Source organism: Toxorhynchites rutilus, chromosome 1 (assembly GCF_029784135.1).
Source record: "Toxorhynchites rutilus septentrionalis strain SRP chromosome 1, ASM2978413v1, whole genome shotgun sequence".
NCBI classification, from domain to species: domain Eukaryota; kingdom Metazoa; phylum Arthropoda; class Insecta; order Diptera; family Culicidae; genus Toxorhynchites; species Toxorhynchites rutilus.
Window position 1 is genome coordinate 150,012,345 of NC_073744.1, and position 19,359 is coordinate 150,031,703.

At 39.3% G+C, this 19,359-nt stretch overlaps 2 protein-coding genes across 2 annotated transcripts; both read left to right on the forward strand.

Annotated features, from left to right (window-relative positions):
- The first annotated feature begins 7,725 nt into the window (after nt 1–7,725).
- On the forward strand, nt 7,726–16,137 carry LOC129770789 (sphingomyelin phosphodiesterase-like). Its single transcript, XM_055773879.1, has 3 exons — nt 7,726–7,939; nt 7,999–9,431; nt 15,691–16,137. The coding sequence occupies exons 1-3, from the start codon at nt 7,825–7,827 to the stop codon at nt 16,033–16,035; spliced, it is 1,893 nt and encodes a 630-aa protein (XP_055629854.1). The 5' UTR covers nt 7,726–7,824; the 3' UTR covers nt 16,036–16,137.
- Nucleotides 16,138–16,250: 113 nt separating this feature from the next.
- On the forward strand, nt 16,251–18,564 carry LOC129770785 (sphingomyelin phosphodiesterase-like). Its single transcript, XM_055773865.1, has 4 exons — nt 16,251–16,441; nt 16,631–17,091; nt 17,154–18,128; nt 18,199–18,564. Exons 1-4 carry the CDS (start codon nt 16,324–16,326, stop codon nt 18,538–18,540), a joined length of 1,896 nt encoding a protein of 631 aa, XP_055629840.1. The 5' UTR covers nt 16,251–16,323; the 3' UTR covers nt 18,541–18,564.
- The last annotated feature ends 795 nt before the right edge of the window (nt 18,565–19,359 follow it).

The following is a 19,359-nucleotide window of genomic DNA, read 5'->3' on the forward strand; positions in this document are numbered from 1 at the left end:
ATTATATCGTATACTCGAAAACATGAAACTTATGACTTCATATGTTCTCTAGGATTTGAAACTGTAGAGAGATGCGTCAAAATTAGAGATTTAGGTATAATTCTTGATTCGAAACTCACTTTTGGCGAACATTACAATACAATGATCAATAAAGCAAATAGTATGCTCGGTTTCATAAAAAGATTTAGTTACAGTTTCAGTGATCCATACACAATAAAAACATTGTATATAAGTTTTGTTAGATCTATTTTAGAATATTGCAGTGTTGTATGGGCACCCTATCAAGAACTGCAATCTCCAATCGAATAGAATCAGTACAAAAACAATTTTTATTATTTGCCCTGAGAAAGCTAGGCTGGACAACATATCCCCTTCCCCCATATGAAACTCGTTGTATGTTAATAAATATTGAAACACTTGAGAAACGCAGAGAAATTGCCACAATGTCATGTTTAATTGACTTATTTTCACACAGGATTAGTTCTGAAAACTTACTTGAAAATCTAAATTTTTATGCACCAGCACGAGCCTTGCAAGTACGCAATTTGTTCAAACCAACTTCATTTCGAACTTTATATGCTATGAATGGTCCACTTAATAGAATGATGAGAACGTACAATAAGTACAGTAATGTAATTGATGTGACAATGACGAAGAAATTATTGAAAAAGTCACTGACTGAAAGATCATTGTATTCGTGAATTACAGTTTTGTCATATATGTTTGCTGCGTTGCATTTCGTAATTCATTAATAATACAAAATACATGATACCTCTAATAATTGATTTTCATAAATATAGCTATTAATTATTCATTAAGTATAATGTAATTATAAGCAATGTATGTAATTGTTGTCTACTATAGTTTGACGAAATAAATAAATAAATAATCAGCGAGCTATGGGGTGGAACAAACCACTGGAAATAAACATTACTATCGACAGACGACAGAGAACAGTAAATTTTGAGGTGCATTACTTACATCTAGGATTACTATAGGGTTAATCAGTGGCTGAAAAAGTTAAAAGTCTCTTTAATTCTACAAGGAAAGGAAGGAAAGGCAAACTTACAGTATTGTTCTAGATACGAAACGATGAACATCGCTTGTTCTTCTTTGTTTTGCGTCATCACATGTCTTCGTTTCGGACTGAGCTGCGGACGCGACCAAATGCTCACTCGCTGATGTCTCTGGCATTGCAATCATTGCATCATACTGACGACATTGCAATAATTTTTTGAGCTACACAATTGTGTAGGGAATCATCAAGCTAGGCTATCGTCAGCTCACACGGAAATAAAAGTTCTGGATTTTTTTCAGTGATTTATACAATAATATAAACAAGGGGGGGGGGAGATAGCGGGAGGGAATTATTTACGCTAGGGTATAATTCCCTAGCGTAAATAATTCTCTGCCGAGGCAAATATTCAGCCTTTTGCCAAGCAGTTAATATTGTTTATTTTCTGTCATCATGAAGGCTTCGTTGGTGTCTTAGACATTGCATCAATGCATTGAACTGACGCTATAGTGAAGCAGGTGTTAAGGTTGTGCACCAAAAAATTATTTGGGAAATACCAAGTTATAATAATTCATTAATTTCGTTTGTCAGTAGCAATACATTCTCCACTAAGGATGACAACATAACAATAAACAAGCGACTTGAATTAAACAAAAATTCAAAAATCAAAAATTAACTGAACTTTCAAAATAGCCGTACTTGTCAGCATAAGTGAGAGACATGAGTACCAACATCATGTCACAAAAAAATTGGAATCGAATATACGTAACCCGCGTAAATTCGAAAGATACTTTTTTAACAGACCTCGTATACGCTAACCGATACACACGGTGTCGACTTGCTGTCATTTTTTATTTGTTTACCACGCACGATGAAGGAGTACCGCGACGTCGTAGTTAAGTTGACCTGGCGACATATCCTGGCGGTTGAAATCCCACTGTAATCCCATATGTAATAAAGGTTCTCAATACAAAATTGACGCAGAAAAGAATATCTTGTATTTCCATTTTTTTAACACATTTTTAAAGTGTGTTCAAAATTATTGAGCACCCTGTATATATGTATATCGGGTAGGGGACCCAATATAAGATTGGAGAAATTCATCGCCTTTCGTTAAATCAATCGCCCCTAAGGAGAATATAGCGAGATTCAAACGTTGCATTTCAGACTTACACATATTTACCGTTCATGGTTCAAGAGTCTACCTCACACGGATTCGACACATTTCCTGAAAGTCTAAGCTTTTGAAAGTTGTTCTGTTCATGCTATATTCAAACATTTTTTGTTGCTTGCGACGCCATAAATTATAACTGTTATACTGGATGCGATGCGATGTCGCGATACATTCATCCGAAAATGTCATATCGAGTGCAACATAAACAGAAATTTATTACACACAAATTAGAAGTGACTGCAGTTCACTATCGTTCTGTCTGCAACACAAAATAAATATTTTGATTTTTTTTTTCGGTATCAGGCAATTCTCAAATTTATCAATAAAATGGTGGGGGAACCCGAAAGGTCGAAAAAAATAGTTAATTTTTTTATTTTTGAGAAGCTTTGATGTTGTCCTGAAAGGATTTTTCGATATTTCATCTCGTTGAAAAGTTATAGCAATGTGGTCATATGTGATCATCTCAAGGGAAGTAGCATTGCTGTACGAATCTTTAAACGCGTTTTTCTCGAAACCATGTTTTTCAGCTGGTGGTATCGATATCTCAGGGTCTACTCGACCGATTCGGAGGAATTTTTTTTATCAGCACGTTAAAATGAATTATCTAAAGCAGTGATGGCCAACATGCGGCCCACCGACTCTGTTCATGCGCCCGCAGCCTGATTTGGAAAATAATGGAGCTGTCACCAGCGTAATAATCATTAAAAAAATTTTTTTTTTGACTACAATAAAATTGATTTACAAATACATATTCATGGTGAAAAACTAAATATTGGGTAGGGGAAAAAGAAATGTCGTATATTGTCAATATATGGCAACACTTAAACATATCTTGTGTTGTACTTATCGCATCGGTTCATACTATACGGCTATTTAAAGACGACAATTTGTGCTACAAGTGTCAAGTTATAGCGCGTCAAAGATGGAGTCCACCAAGCAAGAAATTCGCCATATTTTACGTTTTTACTACCTGCGAAGGCGGCCGAAAAAATTCGTGTAGTTTATGGACCCGATACTGTAACGATTCGCACAGCACAACGTTGGTTTGATCGATTTCGTTCTGGTGTAGTGGCTGTCGAAGATACACCCCGTACTGGTAGGCCAATCGTCGTGGAAACCGATAAAATCGTTGAAATCATCCGTCTACTCGGCATGTGAGCACTCGCTCGATTGGCCAGGAACTGGGTATAGACCATAAAACCGTTTGGAACCATTTGCAAAAGATTGGATTCCAAAAAAAGCTGGATGTATGGGCGCCACACGAATTGACGCAAAAAATCTTTTAGACCGAATCAACGCATGCGATGCACTGCTGAAACGGAACGAACTCGACCCATTTTTGAAGAAGATGGTGACTGGTGATGAAAAGTGGGTCACGTACGACAACCTAAAACGAAAACAGTCGTGGTCGAAGCGCGGTGAGCCGGTCAAAACCATCGCCAAGCCCGGATTGACGGCCAGGAAGGTTTTGCTTTGTGTTTGGTGGGATTGGAAGGGAATCATCCACTATGAGCTGCTCAACTATGGCCAGACCCTCAACTCGGTTCTCTACTGTGAGCAGCTTGACCTTTTGAAGCAAGCGATTGACCAGAAGCGGCCAGAAATGATCAATAGGAATGGTGTTGTTTTCCACCAGGCCTCAAACATCTTTGATGACCCGCCAGAAGCTACGTCCTATTGCTCCCACTGTATAGTCCGGACCTGGCTCCAAGTGATTATCATCTCTTTCGGTCCATGCAAAACGCTCTTGGTGATACTAAGTTGGCCTCAAAAAAGGCTTGCGAAAACTGGCTGTCTGAGTTTTTTGCAAATAAGTTTGGGGGGGGGGTGTGTTGGTTTAAAAGGGGGGGGGGGGGGTTGTTAAATGAAGTTTCCTTCTAAATGGCAACAAGTTTGCGAACAAAACGGCGCATATTTGACTTTTTCCCCAACCCTATATATGTTTAATAACTTTTGTCTCAAATTCCGAACAGAAAAAATGCAAATTTAAAAAAAATCTTAACTTTTAAACTACTAGACCGATTCATATGATCGATATATCAAATTAAAGTCAATTAGCTAGTCTTTTTTGGAAAAATGCAAACAAAATGGATTTTGCTTTTGTAATTATTGATTGTATTTGTTTCTCACAGTTTACATGGTTTAGGGACCAAGAGCGCTATATCGGTATCGATATCTGTAAATGATGTTAAAATGAAGTCTATAACCCAAAGAATGTCAGGGTTTTGAATATTAAATTATTTACGATATCAAAGTGTTCGCAATTTGAATCATGCGTAGAAACTTGATTCATATTCCGAACACTATTTTTTATGAAGATTTCTGCATAAAATATCATTTTATTTCATCCATTTATTGTAGATTCTTACCATTTCTAGCACCTAACATGAAAACAACAAACAAAATAGTTGAAAAACTACAAAAACTGAAAAATTAACGATGCTTTTTTTTTACAGAATTTGCTAACGCAAACATTTCATCATTGGTTTTGACAGTCACATTTTTGCAAATACTTCATATTATAAATTATAGGCTGTATCGATACATGTAAATGATGTTAAAGTGAAGGCTATAACCCAAAGAATATCAGGGTTTTGATTATTCAATTATTTATAACACTAAAGTTCAGTAAATTTACATTTGAAAATGAAGTGTTCGGAATTTGAATCATGCGTAGAAACTTGATTCATATTCCGAACACTAGCTTTAATATTAGTTTTAATGAAAATTTCTGCATAAAGTATAATTTTTTTTAACCAGTTATTGTAGATTCTTACATTCTCTAGCACTTAACATGAAAACAGCAAACAAAATAGTTGAAACAACTACAAAAACTGAAAGATGAACGATGCTTGTATTTTACGGAATTTTCTAACGCAAACATTTTATCATTGGTATTGACTGTCACTTTTTTGCAAATGTCTAATATTATAAATTATAGGCTGTATCGATACCTGTAAATGATGTCAAAATGAAGCCTATACTTCGAAGAATGTCTGTGTTTTCATTATTCAATTATTTAAAACATAAAAGTTTAGTAAATTTACATTTAAAAATGAAGTGCTTAGAATATGAGACAAAACGGTATTATATTATAAATGGAAAATCAAATAAACTCTTTCGCTTCAAAGTATTTTTTAGTTCTAAGAAGAACTGGATTTGATTTGCTGATGACAACATCCTCGTGCTGTGCTTTGTGCTCAGAACCGCTTTGTTGCTTTCTGTGGCATCGGTGTTTTTGATTAGTGTGCAATGGGTTTCGATTGTTTACGTTTTGACGTAGAACTACGTCTTTCATTTATGTACTGGGGTGTAAGTTCAAAGTTTCGAAAACGAGAGAGTGACGCTTGGAGTGAGAGGTTTTGAACGTTAATATCTCTTTTTCGACTGAACGGAGTGGTATGATAATCACTTCATTATTTACCAAAAAACTTGTTTCTATAGCTTAAAAAAATAGCATTGAAAACAGGCTATTGAAATCACACAAATCCGTATATAAGTTGAAATATATGAAAGCCTCTTAAAAACAAAGAATCGAATTGAATCGGAAATGCTGATGACCACCGAACGAAAAGAGTTGCGTGTGTGTGTGTGTGTGTGTGTTTGGCGGCTGTCTTCAATGGCCACCTTCAATGAAGCATTTTACGATGCTAGCGCTTTCTTGCTCGCCTTCTTAGCGGTACCGTCCTTCTCTCTATTGGACTTTTTCGGGGCCTTCACTCTCGAATGATAGGATTTCGCCAAGTCTGGAAGATAGCCATTCGTTTCTGAAATCACCTTCGTTTGAATAAAATATTATTCCTCACATCCATTTCTTCAAATTGGGAAAGAAAGCCAAGTCTGGAGAATAGGAGGATGTGAAGCGAGTTGGGACCCTAATTCCATTCATTTTGCGACCACCACGGTTGAGGTTCGTGACAATGAAATGTCATGAAAAAAATCACCCGACTTCCTCGATTCAAACGAACGCCAAACACAAACAAACAGATCGATCTGGCTGGAACTTGGTGTGTGATCTACTAAGAGATGCTTCTTGCTAAACATAACATCGGTGCCTGTCAGTAGTGCCATCTGACTCTGCATGGCCTTTTCAAACGACCGTCGCATTTACTACCAAAAATATACAATTTGATTCGAGTATCGCTCGGGTGATCCATCTGGCAACTTTCCCTGCCAACGAACAACCAAACCAGATATTGAAACAGAATGTAGTGGCCTGAACAAGCGAGCGGATATTGTACAACAAGGATCTAACGAGCAACCAAAGCTGCTCACTTATGGAGAACGAAACCTACGTGAAGATGAATAGCGGACTATTTATCGAGCAAAAGTTCTATGTTGCTATTGTTTGAGAAGATGTGTCTAGCAAGTTTGTTTTTTACTGATAAATTTGCGTGAGAACTGGTGGCCTGACAAAATGTTAGCAGTTACGGACATAAAACCGATGTTTTCATTAGAAATGGGACTATGAACTCGAAGACGGTTAAGGAAGGGTGCTTGGAAAACGTCTTCTACCATACGTCAAAGCACATAATTACCCTGTGAAAGTTTGGCCAGATTTCTACCATAAATCCAACACTTCAGTGGTATTTCTTTCTTTTTGTCGAGATTTATTTACATTTTACGGCTGGATGGAAATATCCGTGTTGCAGTATGGTGCTACGATCTGGGATCCCAAATGAGAATGTTTCCATCGCTCGTCCGATGTAATCAATTCTGCTATCAAAACGAATAGCTGACATTATCTTGAACATATTCTGTATGTCATACTGCTTACATGATGTCGTGTGAAAGTGACACTGAACTTCGAAATATTATCACCCGGGATCACATCAGTCGATCCGCGCAGGTGGGACTAAAATAGATTCGATAAAATAATCAAAATTGCTCCCGTGTTCTCAACTGACACCTTTCTTCTTCAATATGCTATCAAACAAACGAACCATTTTTTTTCTAAAACACGCAATTCTTATACTTTCACTGGTTTTACTGTTTCTGTTATTATTTATAAGGGACTCGAACGCGAAAGTCATTGCCCTCTGGCACTGATATTGCGCCTCAAAACACAGAAATAAAAGAAGAATGAATTGTAAATATGAAATAGAATACTACATGACTACATGACTACATGACTAAACAATAGTATCTATCAGGAAGTAATACGACGCAATCTCGTAACTATTTATCGATTTATCAAAACTGTTTGTTGACATTTTTGGTCACATTCTGCAAGTCATCCTGTTCAAACGCGTGAAACCGCGTGAAACCGCGTGAAAGTTTAACTGCGAGCCTCGATTCATTATCACCCCGGATCGGATCAGTCGATCACCACAGGTGGGGCCAACATTGCTAACAAGCATGTCGCCCACATCCTCAGTCCCCGCGCTCACCACCGTGACATGTTACCTGTTACCAAAACACGTGCGTCTTTATCTTTTGCTTGCATTGCGTTGCGTTACTCCCCAACCTGTTGGACAGATTTTGGGGAGAAGATTAAGCATATTATGGTACAAAACTAGTTCATCAGGCTCAAAAGAAAGGGCGTTAGAAAGTGGACGATGCAAATCTCGTTGGCGTGTTTTTGGGCGTTTAAACTTTGTTGAATCAGTTGTTTGGAGGCAGCGATCTGACCAGGATGAGAGCAATCAGAGTGTTTGGTTTGTGTGTTCTGTTGGCTGGAACGATTTGCGGTTATCAGATAAAACCAAGAAATTACAACAAAATTGTCCAGCAACAAAAGAGATTCAATGGTGAGCAAGACACCATTCAAATTTTGTTTAAAGTTTTGACAACATATTCCATCCGACAGAACGATTCACCGAGGAATTCATGGCTGAACACTTACACTACGCCGAAACGGGTAACAAATCGACACGGCTGGAGGAACTGTTCGACCATATTCGACAAACGCCGGAAATGTTCCGCCAAGAATTGGGCAGAATGCCGATGGCTTCTCAGGGTATAGAGTGTACGGCGTGTGGAGCCCTCGCATCGTTGTTCTTGAGATATCGACAAACCTTCAAGTGGGATCGTGAAAGGCTTATCAATCAGGCCGTAACTATATGCCGCTCCCTGGAAGTAGTGCGTCCAGACAGTTGTGTGAAGCTTGTGGATATAAATATTGACGTGATACTATATATTCTCGATAATACCAGAGGTCTTACCGCTCCGACAATATGTGGAGTGTTGTTCCAATCGGGAGCTTGCACATTAGAGGATCCTAAATTTCTGGATTGGAGTGTCGACATAGCACCAGGTGGAACTCCAGTTACCTCGTCCAAGACTGGATCGAACAGGGGAGAGAATGATTTGAAGATTATCCACATTACCGATTTGCACTATGATCCCAGCTATCAAACTGGTTACAGTGCCGTTTGTGGTGAGCCAATCTGTTGTCGCAGAGACCAAGGAATTCCAGAAGAGCCAGTGGATGGAGCCGGAGAATGGGGAGACTATCGTGACTGTAGCTCACCTTGGAAAGCTGTTGAAAATGCTATCAGGGAAGCGGAACGTCAACACCCGGATGCTGATGTAGTGTATCATACGGGAGATATTGTCGATCATGGCATTTGGGACAAGACAGTTTCGGGAAACATTGATTCGATGAATCGTGTGTATTCTTTATTGAAAGAGGTGTTTCAGAACAGAACCATATTCAATGTTCTGGGAAATCATGATATAACACCCGTAAATGCTTTCGCACCGAGTTACATCAATCAAACGGACCTCTCATCTAGCTGGTTGTACGAATTGGCCGCTGATTTATGGGCTGATTGGCTGTCACCGGCAACGAGACAGACAATTTTGAGCGGTGGCTACTATACGAGCCTAGTTCGTCCGGGGTTCCGTGTGATTGGTTTGAACAACAACGATGTCAACACATTCAATTGGTGGTTGCTACACGATCCAACCTATCCGAAGCATCAACTACAATGGCTGCATGATACGCTTCTTCAAGCTGAAGCAGCTGGAGAGAAGGTTCACATCCTGGGTCACCTACCTATAGTATATGAGACAAGCTATAACACCTGGTCCCGGCAGTATAGACGCATTCTGGAACGATATTGGGATACGATCACGGCACAGTTTTATGGACACACCCATGCCGATGAGTTTAACGTGTTCTATTCGATCTCAAATCCCCAACACACCATCGGTGTTGGATTCAACGGAGGCGGTACGGTACCGTACAGTAATTATAATCCCAACTATGTGGTGTACTACGTTAATCCGGATACATATGTAAGTACATCCGATACCATCTATCCTGATTTAGAAGGAAATGTCCTGATTTTGAGATGCTTTGGGGGCGTCCTGATTTAATTTTCATATTTTAGCATTTGTCCTTATTGTTTAAAAATATTCAATTTTGCGGGCGAATCGTAATTTACTTTTTTTTTGTATTTAGTTTTGGAGTAAAAACTTTTTAATTGGTGACTGAAATTTTGCAAGCGTGTCTGTTTCATTCAGAATATTTCGTTTCATCGGGTTGTTTTTATGTTTTGTTTCAATATTCCAAGGTGATTTTTAAATTTCTAAACGGAAGTGTCATTTTACCGACGAATTGCGCCGGAAATGCCTTTGTCTCAAAAAAGACGTAATGGTTAGTTTTTTTGGTAGCGGTTACGGTTTTTCTTTACCCGGCTTCTTCTTGGCGGTTGTCTTCTATGACCTGCCTTTATCCCAGAAACGGTAACCTTTTTCGATGCTGGCATTCTTTTAGTCGCCTTTTTAGCGGTACCGGTGAACGAACACGACACTAGTGTCCTTCATTTGCACAAATAGGTTCTTGATGGTGACACCGTTCATCAGCGCTTTTTGATGAACGAGGTCAGCTTTGCCACATCAATCTTGAGCAGCGATAACATGCTCCAACCGATGTACAATTATATCTGAGTGGATTATCGAGCAGGCACTTGCCTATATACAGATTTTTGTGATTTCTATAGCTTGCCTTAAAAGCAATTTTGAGCTATTGAAACAAGTTTTTGAATCAAAATGTAACAAGCATACACTCTGTCCAACTTCTATAAGACCAGGTGATGATCTTGCTGCTTTGTGTCATTGTGAACAATCAATGCTTTAATTTATATTCTAGTGTGTAGGTATTGGTGACTACCATACACTGCATGATTTTCATATGTATGTGTGTGCAAGTGCTGAGCGTAAACGAATGTTTTCGTATTTTCAACTGTCAAGTTTCTATAAGACCAGTTACATTTTTCGTTGTTTTTAACCAATCATTTCACCAAGAAAATGTTGGTATCAGAGAAATTTCCCGTCGGATTGGTGAATCCAATCAAGTAGTGCTCAATTATTTGGCGAATTCTCAAGGATACGGTAAGAAGAAGAGGGCTCCACGTAAATCTAAGCTTTCTTGGGATAAGCGTGAAATAGCTAGAACAGGTTCGAATACCTCACAATCGCATTTGCAAATAAAGCAATATTTCATCTACTTAACTGCTCGGGTGACAATTCATCAAATTTTGGTAAAAAAATCCTCACAAAGGTTAAAACTCCTCATCTTACACCATCTCACCTCGGAAGACGTCTGAGTTTTGCCAAAGCTCCCATGAACCGACAGTGGGACATGGTATGTTGTGACAAAAAATGTTTCCAAAAGAATACATTTTGCTATATACCATAACGAAGAGTTCTTCAATGTATAGGTTATCTTTACTGACGAACACAAGTTCAATTTGGATGGTCCTGATGGTTTCAACGGGTACTGGTGTGATTTACGGAAGAAGCAGTATTTTTCAACCAGGAATTTTGGTGGAGGCTCGTGCATGGTTTGGGCGGGATTCTGCGCAACCGGAAAGTTCAAAATAGCTTTCACATCATTCAAGGATTACACACATGTTCTGGAATCCTCTCTCCTACTGTTTTTGCGTGGATATCGTCACAAAAAATTCTCATTCCAGCAAAACAATGCCTCTATTCATACCAGCAAGCATACTAAGCAATGGATTAAGGAGCAAAAACCTATTTTTTGGACTGACCGGCTCGCTCTCCAGACTTGAATCCTGTTGAAAACCTTAGTGGGGATCCTTGCACGCAGAATCTACACTGAGGAATAACGGTATACCACGATTGAAGAACTCAAGGTCGCATTTTCGGAAAAATTGAAAAATATCGAGAAATCCGTTCAGCACATCGGTAAATAGTATTCCAACACGAAATAGCAAGGTTGTCAATTATTAACATGTAAAGCAGCCGATCGTTTTGAATTTTTCGTTGATAATACTTATGAATTGTGAAGTGGTCTTACAGAAACTAGACAGCTGAGATTATCATATTTAAGCACAATAAATAAACAAACAACTCTTTTGAACGGAATTGACGTTAAATATACTTCATTCTAAGCAGTCTGCAATGTATGAATGTATCTTGTTGAAATTCTAACTGTTTGTGTTGCAACGAAATAGAATCACGGCGGTCTTATAGAAGTTGGACAGAGTGAACTTACACTCCAGTATAGAAATGAAAGACGTATTCCTATGTCAAAAAAACATTAGAAATACACTACAGAAACGGAACGGAAACAATGAAATGAATATTAGTCACTAACAATTATATAGAGCTAAATAAAGAAGATACAGGTTCCGTTAAGTTTTCGCAGCAAATAACATCCAAATGCAACAAGTCGATATATAAAACTTTTAAGAATAACAACATTTATTTATTGATGAAAATATATTAAGTTGTACGGAAAGCTCGTGCGGCTACTGATGCTGACCAAATAGCGATGCTGATCAAAAATAATCCTCGGTACATGAAAAATGAGTTAGCAGATTCACCGTTCATGAGCATCTGGTGAAGCTTGGTTACCTAAATTATTACGATGTGGGGGTTCCACACTATTTGACTGAAAAATCTTTAATAGATTGCAGTTGCATCTGCGGTTTGTTTCATAAACGCAAAGTAAATGCCGTTTTGAAGCAAATCGGTTGAACAGTGGTTTTAACCTTTTTTGCTCCATTCCCCCCTTTGCGAAAATATATAATAATCCCAGTTCTTTCCCCTATCAGTATTTTATAAGAAAGTATGTAACATATCAGTAAAATAATGAAAAATACAAACGGTTTACAAGTTATATTCGTAACATGTTTGATTTTATACTTGTATCTGTAAAAAGGCGTATAAAGTCTGTCAAGTCAGTATGGCACCTGCGCCTAAACGATTTCGGTCGTAATTCTTGAGAACGTTGTGGAAAAGCCCAGCTCATATCATCTTCGATATCTACTCTCGTAAATCCGTTAAATCCGTCAGGAAATGACTGAGTAATAATTATGAGTACAAGAGTAAGCTTGTTTCTTCGATTTCGACCAATCAGAACACGGGATTTCGTTTGGTGAATAGTTGAGATTTTTAAATTGTTCGATAGTTAGTGTAATGACACTTTGTTCAATGTAATAAATTGTTATGGTGTGCCCAAATCGATCGACGCAAAAATCGTATAAATCCATCATAAAATTACTGAACAAACAAGCGTTTGAAATCGGACAGTTTTCACGAAGCGATCGATTTTGGTTTTTTGATTTGTACCCCAATATGTTTCCGAAAGACTTAATCGTACATAAAAAAAAATTCTTAGGCATTTTTAATATGTCCAGACTTTTCCGTATTCGACCTATATCCATTGAATCGTTCCAATATGGATTCGTTAGTCGTACCCGTTTTTAGTTTTGGTGTTCGTCGAAGAATTAATGTTCGTAAATAACAACCGAGATCTATCCATTTTTTCCATTTTCTTACAACCTCTTCCTAAACTATTGCCAGTACTATTTAGCCATTGAATCACCTTAGTTCGAATTTGATACTCAAATTTTCTCCTTTTATTAAAATGAAAATTACCATATCTCGATTGTTTTTAACATTCCGTTGGCCGGCCGCCACACAGTGGTCCCTGAGAAAATTTAGGCGGCCAAAACTCAGATTTTTGAAAGCCGAAATTTTGGTAGACTGGAGTTTGCGGATACGCTGAGTTCATTTTTCTACTTTGTTTAACCAAAAAACCAAAAAGGGAAGGGGATGTGTAAGAGGGGAAAATTCAAAATTTTCAGTTTTTATCGTGTTTGGTATCAAAATGTATGTTTTCGGATACGCAAAGTCCATTTTTCAACTCGGTTTAACCAAAAAACTAAAATAAGAGGTGATGTGAAGGGGAGAAGCGCAATATTTTTGATTTAATAATGTGTGGTTTTAAAATGAACGATCGGAAATTAATACTAGAGATCAAAATATTATTTAAAATAGCGTAGTACAAATATTTGGCAACTTAATTAGATTGGTATACTTATTGAAATAACACCACAGATAGCTATTTAGAAACATGATTAGATAGGTATACTTATTAAAAAAACATCACGAATAACAAGTATTTGGCAACATAATTTGAGATTCTTATTAAAAAAACACACAAGTTTTTGCAAAATAAAAATTTAAAAAATGCAAAATATCGAGTTCGTCTCCTTCCATTTTTTCATCTCCATCCGCGTCTTCATCGGCTTCTTCTTCATAATCTTCTTCTTCATCTTCGTTCTCAATCTGAATTTCTTCATCTTTCATCTGAACTTGGTCTTCAATCTGAACATCCTCTTCACCGGCATCATGATAATCCTGATTCTCTTCCTCGATGCTCAGTAAGTACAGGGCTTCTCCGCTTACAGCTGGTTTTCTCTTCATTTGTTTCTTCCTCAACGTCGATATGTATGGGTCAGAGTTGATCAATAATCGATTCATTGGATCGGTATTGGTCCTCAATCGGGATGTCTTTAACGTAAAGCTTTCCCGATACCTTCTATAAAATTTATTTGAAGCTTCGGCTGCTTCCTCGGATAGTTGCCCCAGAACATCATCAATTCAATTAATTTTCAAATATATCAAAAAAGGCTAGCTAATTGGCTTTAATTTGATGTGTCGATCATCTGAATCGGTCCAGTAGTTCAAAAGTAATAAATCATTCTTGGAAAGAAATTGAAAAATGATTTTTTCAATTAATCGGTTAGCTTTGAAAACTCATAACTCAAAAACAAAAAAAAAGCCTCTCTGGCTTCGACATATGTTATGTGAAATGGTTCCCGGAATAAATCGCCACAGAAAACGACTGCAACAGAAACCACCGCTTATAAAATGTGTAGTAGGCTATAAATATTGTGGCGCGGTATTGTATTTCAAAACAAGAATTAACCGGGCAAACGTATCGCCCCAGGCAAACGTAACGCCCCGGGCAGACGTATACCGTCCGACGCTCGCTAGAGCTCGGTCGGACATTGCTAAAGGATCGTATCCTATGTTTCAAACTAACCGGGCAATCAGTGGATCCCAGGTTTGCGTGCGAGACACCGCCGCTTCCGACGGCGGGTCGGCGGTGGACTCGGATTGCGTCATCTTGGCGGCATGGGCCGCCTCGATTCCTTATCCTCGCCAAATGGGGACTTCGTCCCCATTACATTGTCCTCAGAATAAATTTCGAAAAACGAGAACAAGAGAATAAATTTATAATAGAAATGTGAGGCACATGATGTTTTTCCCGCGCCAAATATTTCTAGCCTACTACACTTTTTCTAAGCGGTTGTTTCTGTTGCAGTTGTTTACTGTGGCGATTTATTCCGGTCACCATGTGAAATATCCTCAGCTTTTCATAAAAATTATGAAAAAATATAGCGCAGAGATTATGAAAACAATAAAAAACGAATACAATCAATAATAACGGTTTCGCATGGAATGGCTGATTTCGGGTTAATATTGAGAGAATCCAAAAGGGTGAAAAACAAGTGCTGAGTGATAAAAGACACTTTGAGGAACACTTTCATTAAAAAAGTTTTGTGAGGAAATGCGGAGCAAGTTTTATAAGTCCATCCGAAGCAAAATTAATCTTCCAAAATAGTACTTACTTTGTGTGAAGTTAACACATGCTACAACCAACCGAATTTTGACAACTGACAACAAATTCTCCGTTAAAAATGCTTCAAGAAACATAATGAGCCAAAAAAATTCGTTCAAAAACTTCACCAAACACATGTTAGAAAAACACACGCGAAATAGTGGCACCGACGAGCATGCGAAACTGGTATTTTATTGCGGAATGGGGTGAAACTCGTGATCCTAGATGCCTTGAACATCCTAGAATAAGGGTCTGTAGGATTTTTTTTGTTTTTATGTAACTTCATTTTTTGGGTTTTGGCCGCCCAAATTTTCTCAGGGACCACTGTGCGTCACTGTGCCTCCAAGTCAGAAACATTGTAATACTAGATAGATTTACACGTCGAATGCAATCAGTTTAATCTTAATATGTACATTTTTTGAAAAATTAGGAGTTATGAGCAGCCTTTTGTATCCCCAACGAATTTCAAACACCCTTTGCACCTCATTTGAATTTTTTGATTATGTGGAAGAAAGGTTATGATATCAATCATAAACAAATAAGTAACAAAGTTGATCAACTCATCAACTCATCAACTCATAAGTAACAAAGTTGATCTACCTTCACTTACAGGAAGTGACAGACATCGAATCCTTCTACTACGATCTGGCCGAAGCTAACCTACATCCCCAGAGGGAACCACAGTGGAAAACTCTCTATTCCTTCTCGCGAGATTTCGCCATCGTCAACGTTTCTCCTTCATCGCTGGACTCTTTGGTGCATCGTTTTGCCGCGAACTCATCGGAACTGAGACGCTACTGGGAGCTGAAGGTAAAGCGTGGGGAGCCCTTCCTGGAGGAGGGATGCGATGGCGAATGCCTTTTGAACCATCTGTGCGAAGTCGTTAACAACGATATCGGTGACGACCGTAAATGTGACCAACTCCGAGCGATAGCAGCGAGCGTTGAATTTGAGTAGAGATGGATAATTCGAGAATAAATATTGGGATAATTTCTCCGCCAAGATAATCTGTTTTTTTTAATGCGCGAAAAGCCGCCGGGAGGAGGCACTCGTGACAAATCCCTCAGCCAATTACTTATTGATTGATGATCGTGTACAGATAAGGGTGAAGCATGCTGTTTGCGATAAGGTAGCCGTAAGTCAGCGCAAAGTGTGTATAAAAGTGGCCGTACAAAATTATTTGCCGGTAGTCAGTAAGTGATTTGTGTAGCTACCGGCAAACAAATAACGACACAAAAAGCCAGCATGGGTCTGGTGGTGAAAGCGCTACTGTTGGCGGGAGTCCTGGTGGCCACCGCCTGCGCGTATCAGGTGAAACCATCGGGTTACAACTATACAGTCCAGCTGTTGCAGCGAGATTACGGTTGGTTGTTTGTGTTCTGAATAATTCATAGAGTGTTCGTTTCTGGCCGTTAGTTAAGTGTTTGTTGATTCAAGTTGGTTTTAAGTGTGTCATAAGTGATTTCAATAGAACGAATGGCGGTATCAATGTGTGTTACAATTTAAGGGCAACCTACTTAACGACAGATTACATTTTCTCATTCACGTGTAGAACGCCTAGAGAAGGAATTTCGCACGGAGTTTCAGATCTGGCGCAAGTATGGCTTGAAAACCTCGCGGTTCATAGAAATGGTGGATAACTGGAAACTATCGAAGGATGAACGACGCAGTGAACTACAAGACCTACCTGTGGTGGCGGAAGGACAGTTCTGTTCATTGTGCAGAGCTGTGATTCCACAATTGGTGGACCTACGCAAGTTCGGAGCAAGCCGTGAGGATCTCTTCGATGCTATATACGAGCTTTGTACTTTGCTCGAAATTCAAGAACCCGACGTTTGCTATGGGCTCATCGATTCGAACCTAGACTTTTTCCTGTACATTATCGATACGAGACCAACGCTTAAATCGGAAAGCATATGCGGCGTTGTGTTCCAATCCGATGCCTGCGTTCTCAACGATCCTGAGTTTACTGAATGGACAGTCAATGTTGACGCCGGTGGAAAACCTATTACTGTGAGTATATTAAAATATTTCATTCAACCCTTAGCAATTTAATAACACATAGTATTGCCTAGGAATCGAAACACTTCCCACACGGGCGTGGTCCAAACGACATCAAGATTGTGCAGATAACTGATTTTCATTATGATCCGAAGTACAAGATTGACCACAATGCTGTCTGCAATCGTCCAGCGTGTTGTCGCAATGATCAAGGTATTCCGGAAGATCCCGCAAATCGTGCTGGTCGATGGGGAGATTATCGGGACTGTGACAGTCCTTGGGAGGCGGTTGAGGATGTGATTGATCATGTCGTTGAGCACCACTCGGATGCTGCCTACATCTATCACACGGGTGATATTATCGATCATGGAATTTGGGAGACTTCGGTTGGACATAACATTGGTTCCATGAACCGCGTGTACATGAAGTTGTTGGACGTGTTTCCGAATACACCTGTGTACAACATAATCGGCAATCACGAGGCACATCCAACGAACGTGTTTATGCCCAACATCGCGAATCGCTCCGATTTCTCGATGGACTGGCTGTATCACTATTCGGCAGATGTCTGGGGAAATTGGTTGCCACGATCAACTCGGAACACTATTGAGCAGGGTGGGTATTACACGGCATTGGTGCGTCCAGGTTTCCGCATCGTGGGCTTAAATAACCAAGACTGTTACACATACAATTGGTGGATTCTCTGGGAACCATCCTTCCTGTCGACACAACTTCAGTGGCTGCATGATGTGCTACTGCATGCGGAACGTAACGGCGAAAAAGTACACATCCTCGCCCACATTCCCTACAGCTCGTCCGGATCTACATTCCGTACCTGTCAGCGCGAGTTTCGTCGGATCGTTGAGAGATTCCACAATACTATCAGTGCCCAGTTCAATGGGCACACCCATCGGGATGAGTTCAATGTGTTCTATTCTCGGGAGAATCCTGCTCATGCGATAAACGTGGCGTGGAATGGAGGTAGTGCGACCGCCTTCACCTTCATCAACCCCAACTATGTTGTGTATTACGTTGATCCAGAGACCTATGTGAGTGAACCTTCTTTCACTTTTGATATCGGTACACGCACGAATCCATCTCATTATTTTTAACCCACAGCAAGTGACGGATTTCGAGTCGTTCAGCTACAACCTGACGGATGCGAATCGGTTCCCGGACCGACGGCCGGAGTGGTACAAGCTGTACTCGTTCGCGGAGGAATTCAAGATGCACAACCTAAGCCCGGCCCAGGCGGATAAGCTGGTCAAGCGGATGGGAACCCCCGAGGGTCGAGATGAGCTGCGGCGGTACTGGGAGTACAAGGTAAAACTGGGCGATCCTTCGCTGGCCGCCGGGTGTGACGAGCATTGCCTGTTGAATCATCTGTGCGAGGTCGTGGTAAGTGAGATGGGAGACGATGTCAAGTGTGACGAGTTGGCGGCCACTTTCTTCTATAGTTAATAAAATATAATGGTGAAAAAATATCGTGGAATGTTGTGTTTTTATTATTACTTCTAGAGTGTGTAGAATTCGTCTCCGTTTACTTAGAAATGATCAGAAAAGCAGCATTGTTATTCAACATGTGGTCATGTCACGCGACGTCTAGCGTTGGGGTGATGAATGCTGATTATCATAAAGCGTACATTGACATTTGTTGGACTGTTTGTTTTTAAACGTTTTATTTAGATTTGTATGCAGTAGCGTGTAGATCGTCATCTGTTACGATCATTGCGATCAATGGGAGACACTATTTTCCAGATGTATTCATTTAACTTGAAATTCTTTCCTCATATAATGTCCCAAGAGTGTCAAGTAAGTTTCGAGACTGGTGGTGATTTATGACTCAAGCCATTATCGTGTTGAAACATAAACTTTTCCGAGTTCTCGATAGACCGTTTTCTACGATTGAAAGAAGCGAAGCAAAAATAATCAGCACAATATCAGCATTTTTTTTACAACCAACAAAATATTATCTCAAAACAAAATCACTAATGTGTCAAAAAAATGTATCTAAACTTGGTTCATGACGTTTTGAATATTTCGAAATCGACCAAAACGACGACTGTCGGAGCCATCTATTGACAAACAGAGGGAAAATGGCGAATCGTATCTTCCAAAACGTTCAAGTGACTCACCCGTATGACTGTGGAGCAACTAGTGAGAGGCCTCACTGTCATTGGCTTATTGATCAATCAATATCATTGGCTTATTGATAGCGGTATCTCCATCATCGGAAGATACATTTCGGAAGATACTGAAATTTCAGTGACTTCTAAATTC

Bases quoted from the DNA above. Each gene is read 5' to 3' on its own strand.
- LOC129770789 (XM_055773879.1), top strand. From the start codon at position 7,825: ATGAGAGCAATCAGAGTGTTTGGTTTGTGTGTTCTGTTGGCTGGAACG. The intron at 7,940-7,998 runs GTGAGCAAGACA...TCCATCCGACAG, and splicing joins GCAACAAAAGAGATTCAATG to AACGATTCACCGAGGAATTC. The intron at 9,432-15,690 runs GTAAGTACATCC...CTTCACTTACAG, and splicing joins ACGTTAATCCGGATACATAT to GAAGTGACAGACATCGAATC.
- LOC129770785 (XM_055773865.1), top strand. From the start codon at position 16,324: ATGGGTCTGGTGGTGAAAGCGCTACTGTTGGCGGGAGTCCTGGTGGCC. The intron at 17,092-17,153 runs GTGAGTATATTA...AGTATTGCCTAG, and splicing joins CCGGTGGAAAACCTATTACT to GAATCGAAACACTTCCCACA. The intron at 18,129-18,198 runs GTGAGTGAACCT...TTTAACCCACAG, and splicing joins ACGTTGATCCAGAGACCTAT to CAAGTGACGGATTTCGAGTC.